This window comes from Pongo abelii, chromosome 17 (assembly GCF_028885655.2).
Source record: "Pongo abelii isolate AG06213 chromosome 17, NHGRI_mPonAbe1-v2.0_pri, whole genome shotgun sequence".
Lineage (NCBI taxonomy): Eukaryota > Metazoa > Chordata > Mammalia > Primates > Hominidae > Pongo > Pongo abelii.
This window is the reverse complement of record NC_072002.2, coordinates 54,415,545-54,424,048: the sequence shown is the minus strand read 5'-3', so window position 1 is coordinate 54,424,048 and position 8,504 is coordinate 54,415,545. Positions and strand designations below refer to the sequence as shown.

The following is an 8,504-nucleotide window of genomic DNA, read 5'->3' as shown; positions in this document are numbered from 1 at the left end:
TTTTCTCTCCATATCTACTTGCTAAAAAAAAATTAGTGTATATATGCATATAAACATACAAACAGATACATAAATACATGTATTTTCTAAATGTGGTGTCAATATCTCATCAATATTCTGTATCTCATCCTGGATTGAGTTACTTAACCCAAGGAGTCTCTTGCTAAACCACAGAATAAAGTATCACTCAGGGCATTTTGATATATCCAAATTAATGCAGCTATTTTAATGCCACCATTTTTATCCAGGGGGGTGTTTGTAGAATTTTTTTTTTATTTGGTCCCATTAAAATATGAACTCATTGCATTTCTTTGTTTTTATTTATCAGAGAGGCCACTTAAGTGAAGTCATAATTATCAGCCCATTCTTGATCCTATCTCCAACACAATTCCCATCCCTCGAGTGAGGTGGGCAAATAAATGTTTCCATTGTGCCTTCATTTGTATTTATGCTTATTTCCTGTCTATTCAAAATTCTCCATATTTTCAGTCCAAATTGCATAAGAAGCTAGTTTGGTTGGCTTATTTAATTACTATTAACCTTACTGAGTAGAGTCATTTATGGCTGAACATGCTATTGTTCATCATGGAAAGTATGGCTTGGTTACCTTTCAATAACAAAGCATCTGATTCCTGATCTAGTCAGTGGCCAGCTCTGCTTATAGGATACTTCACTACTTATTTCATAAGCATTGATTTGTGGATAATGCAGGTTCACAAAGAAATAGGTGCTAATTTGCCTAAAACAGCTCCAGTTTGCATCTGCTGTTTAGCTCTCCCAGCTGTCAAACTCACCAATCCTTCCTCAAGTATTAATGTAGATATAGTGCCCTCTGTGTCATTGGTTGCTATCTTTCTATATACATAGTTTCAAGGATGCGCCTATCTAAAATGATCAAACCTAAACACAATTATTGCCTTCCAATAGGGATGCAATTCAAAGGCATCTCTGGTTACTATATCCACAGAGAATATCACAGGCTCCTTTAAATGCTGTTTGTCTTGGAATCCACAGTCTCCATATGTTGTATATTTTTCCTCTAATTCCATCATAATTCCACCCAGATGTTACCAGATCATCTATAAGCTATGGACTACATAGTAAATTGAGTTACCAATACAGTTAGTGAAGAGAGGATAATTAGAACACATGCAAACACATATGAACAATGGCAATAATAACCAGGCACAGATGAAAGCTGAAGTCCTTTTTCTACTTCACAACACTTTAGCAGTTTTTTTTTTTGTTGTTGTTGTTGTTTCTTATTTTCTCTATGGCATATTCTTATAGTCTCTGGCTTTCACCCAGAACCCCAGTTGGCTATAACTCTTAGTATAATGGTGTGAGACAAACCCCTGGTTGTTCAGAATCCAAGGCCTCTGTGGTCTTGCCTGTGCAATGCAGTGGTAGACTGTTTTTAACTTTTACCACTGATCATGGTCATACAAGAACCATAGCAGAGATCCCCCAAGTCTCAAATTCACCTGCTATGAAAATTCACACCTAAGATTTCTGCATAGCATGATAGCACCTATGATCACTTGTTTCTCTAAAATTACGGAGTTTTGAGATTGTTAATGTGCAGTTTTAGTTTCCAACTTAATGAAATGTAGGTCTTTTCTCTAGGTCGAATGAGACTTCTTTTGCCTTTTATCACCGTAGAGGAGAAAAAGTAAAGATTTTGAAATTTATCCATTAAGAATAATCATGAGAGATTAAATCCAACATCTCCAAAGCACGGTATCAAGACTCAAGTGTTATTGCAGGGAAAAAAAGAGATGATGTTTCAGATTGCAGACCACATCTCAGAAGACAAATTCATCAGGAAAACCTCATGAATCCCATTTTAATAAAGACACCACTTCTAGAACAGTCACTGTTGGTTGCTAATCCCAATATTCATTTTTCTATCCCGGTTTATCAAAAGTATTTAACTTGTATTCAACTACCCACTCCTCAGGGAAGCTAACAATATTATAAGTTCCTTTTTTTTTTTTTTTTTTTGACCAGGTTTCACTATATTACCCACGCTGGAGTACAGTGGTATGATCACAGCTAACTGCAACTTTGATTGCCTGAGCTGAAGGAATCCTCCTACCTCAGCGTCCCAGATAAGGGGGGACCACAGGTTTGTGCCACCACATGTGGCTTTTTTAAAATTATTATTATGATTATTTGTAGAGATGAGATCTCACTGTGTTGCCCAGGCTGGTTTCAAACTCCTGGGCTCAAGCAATCCTCTGACCTCGGCCTTCCAAAGTGCTGAGTTTACAAGTGTGAGCCACTGCGCCCAGCCTATCTCAAGTTCTATCTCAAGTGTAGGCTGGGCGCGGTGGCTCATACCTGCAATCCCAGCACTTTGGGAGGCCGAGGCAGGTGGATCATCTGAGGTCGAGACCAGCCTGGCCAACATGGTGAAACCTTATCTCTACTAAAAATACAAAAATTAGCCGGGCGTGGTGGTGGGCGCCTATAATCCCAGTTACTCGGGACGCTGAGGCAGAAGAATCGCTTGAACCCAGGAGTCGGAGGTTGCGGTGAGTCGAGACCGCACCATTGCACTCCAGCCTGGGAGATAGAGTGAAAACAAAAAAAAAAAAAAAAAAGGCCGGGCGCTGTGGCTCACGCCTGTAATCCCAGCACTTTGGGAAGCTGAGGCGTACGGATCACGAGGTCAGGAGATCAAGAACATCCTGGTTAACATGGTGAAACCCTGTCTCTACTAAAAATACAAAAAATTAGCCGGGCGTGGTGGCGGGCGCCTGTAGTCCCAGCTACGCTACTCTGGAGGCTGAGGCAGGAGAATGGCGTGAACCCGGGAGGCGGGTATTGCAGTGAGCCGAGATCAAGCCACTGCACTCCAGCCTGGGCAACAGAGTGAAACTGAGTCTCAAAAAAAAAAAAAAAAAAAATTCCAAAAACGAAGTGTAGTAATTCCATTACACTTACCAGTAATTGGTTTAAGGGTGAGCATATAACCTAAAAGGTAGCTGTGTTGAAGAGCTTCTGGAAAACAAGAAAAAAACAAACAACCAATATATACATTAGATATTAATCACTCTGAAGAAAAGCGACAAGAAAGTGACTTCTACTTCTGCTACACGTTGGTCTGTAGCCATCAGATGTAAGTAACTTCAGCAGTCCTTTGAAAGTGAAAGGGAGGTAGGGGTTTCACTTAGAGGAAAACCTGGAGGGCAGGCCCCCAGCCCTGCATGGAAAGTGTCTGTCCTACTGGGGAATGAGCCTAAAGTATGGGAAAACTCAGAGGAAGATAAAACTAACTCTCCCTTGGAGAGTTGTAAAATGTCTCAGGGAAGATTAATTTTTCAAATGCAAATTAAATATTCATTCATCAAGGACAAGTATGGCAGGAAAAAGTGAATCAAGTAGAAGGAATAGAATATGCAGAGGTGAAGAGGCTTAAAAGAGCATGTCAGAGTAGAGAAAATTTTTCAGTGGATTATTTAGGGGAGAATGAGTCAGAAATAAAGCTAGAAAAGTTGATCAAGACCAGATACTGGGGGTCATACTAGGAATGGCTTTAAAGGGTGTGAAATTCGAATGTAACTGATGAGGAGCAGTTGAAAGTGCTTCAAGATTATACATATTCAGATTCACTGTTAGAAAAATTCTTGAAAGAATGAATAGGACAATGTAGACTTAGGAAGCAGGGAAAACCATGAGCAGGCAGTTAAAATAGTAAAATAGGAGAAAAGTGAGGGAACTAACAGAAGAAATTGGTTTCACTTAATTAACTCTTGCCTTTTAGAAAATTTTATGCCCTGCAGCTGATAAAATACCATGTGGATTTGAAACCTGGTTTCATTTCTGTCAATTTCTATGGCAAGTCTTTTTATAAAATGCTCACAAATATTTAATGCTTTCAACCTAGGATAACTAACAACTCTAATTTTTGATGTTCTCTCTCTCTTCTTAAAGAATAGCATCAATTGTCTTTATGTTGTTTTTCCTCTTTCCTAAATTACATTGAAAACTTCTGCCAAAGGCATAAAATCATCATTTAAAAAAAAAATTCAGTCAGCCCATCTGTTGCAGAAGTGCCACCTTCCCTGAAGACTGCTAACACATTTTTTTCCCTCTCTGGCAATAAGTGTTGCTTCTAAATTGCCCAATAGAGTCTTTGAGAGAATCTCAAACTCTTCCCCCAACCTTTTTTGTCTCACTCTCTGAAACATAGGTAAGACGTAGGCTAGGTAGATGGAAAATATTTTTTCATCACATAAATATTTCTTTCACGTTTGGAATAACTTAGTCTTTTACACTCTCAAAATGTTCATTACATCTTCACTCTCCTGAGCCTTGCATGAACTTTGCTCTCTACATAGACTATACTAGTAGGCTTTGATTAGCCATAGCACATTAGGCTCAGGCAAGAGGAGTCCTGGTCCTGGACCCCGACTTTAGAGAGCACCTTTGCAACCCTCCTGTGGCATGGCAAGTGGTAGGTGTCCATGAAGCCGTACAGATGTGCTCAGTTGGAGCCTGTAGCCCTCATTTGAACAATGCTCCAGGTATCTGGGACCTTGAGATTTTCAGCCAAAACAATCCCAGCCTCATTTCCAAACCGTACAGATCTCTTCACTAAGTCTTGCTTCTGAGGAAATGGCCATTGTACTCACCCTTGGGGAAGGGATGACCATAGGTTAACTGTTTACAACAGATAGAGACTGAGTTTGATGTTCGGGCTCTCAGTCTGATTTCCAGACTGCCATGCTCCTAGCACAGAAAACTGAAGAGTTAAGTAATTCTAAGTTCAACTGTATTCTTCCAGGCTTTTATAAAGGAATATTCTTTAAAGTAGGAGGATCAAATATAATTCGATAGTTTATTATCTTGGTTTTTTAAAAAAGTAAATATTTAACATATGTTATGTAGGTATCCATTTGTACTACTGCTCCAGGAATCACATGTGGTAGGAAGTAGCAAATGACGAAGTATCATTTGGTGGGTTGCAGACAACTTTCTTGTTCTAAGATGTTCCTCTATAGCTAGTTGCTACAGCTGAAATCTTACCATCATTGTTCCTTGTTCAAACATAAATTCACCTAAGGGTATCACTGCTGTGGGATTGGCATATCTAAATTCTTTCCAGATGGTAGTTTTAGAGAATATGTTTTAATATGTGGAAGACAGAAAAGCTATGAAAACAGATGATAGCTGTGTAGGTCTGCAAAAGACTCAGGGAAAACCACAGAGAAGAAGGAATGATAAAGGGAACCAACAGAGTGACTAAGAACAATGTGGTGGACTTGCAGAGATGATGGCTCCCAAAGGTGCGTCAAGTTCAGTTACATCAGATCATTTCTGACCTTCAGATCCCAAGTGCATTTTGCTGATGTCTTCTGTGGGTCTGGTCCAGGGCTAGTGTTTTTCTCAAATTCATAGCAAAGTGAAACAGATGGGACAGGACTACTGTACCCAATGCCATCTCTGGCACTGGCAGGTTTCACGGCCTTATGAAAACAACTCTCTGCCATGATTTTCTCTTCTCTAGGATAGAGAGAATATTTCCTGACAAATCTTATTCTTGAGGCATTTTTGTTGGTTTTACCTGTGTTTTTGTTTCTCCCTTTTATTTAGTTTTTTATTTTTTATTCTTTTTTTTAAAACTCAGTTAATAATGACTTTGAAGGGGATCCTATAAAATAAAATGTTTTGTACATAAATATATGAATAGGCTGCTAACGTTGTGTGTGTGGGTAGGAGGATGAGTTTGTGTTGGACTTCTAATCATGGTAAAGGCATTGTGCAACAGGAAACACCACACTAATGGGTTGAGGTTGCTGTAACTGCTGTGGTTTAATACAAGAAGGGGGCCACCTCCATCATTTGTAAGAGAACAGTACACAGAAACAGAATTCAAATAGTTCACCAAAAGCCAAGTCCCTGAAAGTCCTCTGCCAACAAGCTGGAAGTTGGATAGAACTCTGAGGTAATGGATGGTTCCAGGACCATTAGAAAAATCAGAGTAGACTTTTGGGGTGGAATTTTCCTTTTAGTGGTTAGATACAGAATGTTACCTAGAAGGTGCAAAAACACCTAAAAGTGTGTCTTATCAAATTCAAAATTATTCTAAAATCAGATTTTTTTTTTTTTTTCAGGAGATGGTGAGTTTTATTTTGTCTTGTCTGGATAGAGGTTTTGATTTGCTCTCGAATGTTCCAGGGTGGAGAGAAACTAGGAGAAAGCACAGGATGTAGAGGTCTATTCGGCATAATCTTCTCCCTCATTTTCATCTTCACCATCAACAGAGAGAGCAGCATACTTGCTTGCAGAACTGAACTTGGAAGCTGGATTTTCCTCAGGTTTCTTTGGCTCAGGTGCAGATCTGGAGTCTTGATCCTTTTTGCCATCTTTCCTATCTGACTCCTTCCAGTGGTCTTTGTTCCCTCCGTCTCCTGGACCACGGCTAGAGTTCCCAGTTTGGCCTTTTGGGACATTCATCCCATCTACTTTATTTTAATCTTTCCTTGCTGGTCCTTCCTCAGATGGTTGAGCTGGAGCTACTTTTCCCCCACCACTTGTAGGGGATTGCTGCTCTGTGTCTGAGCTCTGAGATCGAGCAGGAGGGTTAGAACTTCACTTCACCCAAGCATTCTCCTTTGGTGGAGGGGCTGGCATTACCTTTAGGGGCTGATCAGGTTTGGGAGGTTTAGAAGTTGGAGAGTGGCAATCTTCCTCCTTATTGAGTGTTTCATTTTCTAGAGACTTCTCACTCTCTCTCCTTCGTGCATTTCTGCCAGATGTGGTGGAGGTCCCAGTCTGCGATGACTCACTTCCTGTCCTTGACCGTTCCCGTTCCTGAGTTTCTTCACTTCGCCAGCTTGGGTGTCTCTCCCGAGGCCGTCGTTCTAGTTTTGGCTCATCCAGCTGATGCTGCAACTTCTCTTGTTCCTTCTGTAGCCGTTCTTCTACTTCTCTTTCTCTAGCAGCTGTGTCAACGGGCTTTGCCCCTCCAAAGATAGAAGCAGCTCGAGTGGACTGGGAGGTACTAGCAGAGGAATCATCTTCCTTAGGAGTACTCCGAGGCTTTAGATTCAGTTTGGGTCTTTGGGGGGGACCTCTATCATCACGCCTATAATCATCCCGAGAGTAATCATCTCTGGAGCTCCACGAACGATCATCCCGTCTGTCATATCGGTCTTCATAGCGGTCCCCGCCTCCTCTGTAGTCATCATCCCTGCGATACCCACTGCCAAATGCTCTTCTGCCACTGCCTATCCGGGAATCATAGCCTCTATCATAGTCTCTGCTGACTCGGTCATCATAGCGATCCCGGCCACCATATCGATCCATATCCCGGCGTGGGCCATCCCGATATCCATCCCGATACCCATCCCAATACCGGTCTGAATCATAACGATCTCGATACTTGTCTCCAAAGCTATCATCACCTCTTCTAGGTGGGTAGTCATCAAAGCTGTCTGTAGCAGGACGAGCCCTCCAGTCTGTATCTGTTTTGTCAGAATCCCGATTTCTATCACGGCCAAAAGAACGATCATCCCTGTCTTTATCCTGTGCTTGATCAGCAACGTCCACTCGAATTCTCCTGTTACCTAGAGACTCTTCATTGAGACTCAGGGCACTGAGCAGGGAATCCAGGTCCTCAAATTCCGCATAACCAAAACCTTTCAACCTCTCTGGATTGCTGGGTTCACGTGGTAAACGCACTGCACTGATATTTAATCCTCGAAAGAATTCCTTAATTGACTCTTCTGTAACATCATAGGGTAGGTTTCCTAGAAAAGCAGTGTAGGGTGGCGATTTGGGAAGACGGCTCCGGTCGATATTGGGTTCCCGAGCAGCCCGTGGAGCAGTGGGAAGGATGGAACGGTCAATTGGAGGCGCCCTATACACGTCGTCATCGTTACTGTGCCAAGTTGTTGAAACATCTCCTTCCAGGTCATCCGTTTCATCAGCCCAGCTGACTGGTTTGGAAACATAGGTGCTTCCTCCACCAGTACCCCCATCCTCAGCCAGAAAGTCTGTTAGGGAGATAGTCTTCCCCTTCTTATTCTTCTTTTTTGCTGAGGCCGCCATGTTGGGAGAGGGAAAAAGCAAATCAGATATTAATTCAAATGATTATTATAATAAAAATTATGATTGAATGTTTACTGTATACATAATGTGAGATGGCACATATTGAGGGCTTACCATATGCCAGACTTGTATTACATAAAACATTACCTCTTTTTAGTTCCACAGCAATTCCCCAAGAGTTAGGTAAAATTTTTATTCTCATGTATCAGTAAGGATCAGGCAGGAAAACAGATTCCATGACAGAGATCTTGAAATGTTTGGAGGAATTGGAGTTAGTGGTAATGCCTGAATGAGTGATAAGTGGCTGGGAAGCTGTTTGGAAAGTTGCCAGCAAAGCAAACTGTTACAGGAAAGGGTCCCGATCCAGACCCCTGTCGGGTTCTTGGATCTCACACAAGAAATAATTCAGGGCAAGTCCATAGAGTAAAGTGAAACCAACTTTA

At 41.4% G+C, this 8,504-nt stretch overlaps 1 protein-coding gene across 1 annotated transcript; it reads right to left on the bottom strand.

Annotated features, from left to right (window-relative positions):
• Positions 1 to 6,104: 6,104 nt before the first annotated feature.
• On the bottom strand, positions 6,105 to 8,075 carry LOC100444912 (eukaryotic translation initiation factor 4B-like). The gene has a single exon (XM_054537824.2). It carries the CDS (start codon positions 8,059 to 8,061, stop codon positions 6,601 to 6,603), a length of 1,461 nt encoding a protein of 486 aa, XP_054393799.2. The 5' UTR covers positions 8,062 to 8,075; the 3' UTR covers positions 6,105 to 6,600.
• Between the last annotated feature and the right edge of the window lie 429 nt (positions 8,076 to 8,504).

Excerpts from the sequence above, each read along its gene's own strand:
- LOC100444912 (XM_054537824.2), bottom strand. The coding sequence starts at position 8,061 with ATGGCGGCCTCAGCAAAAAAGAAGAATAAGAAGGGGAAGACTATCTCC.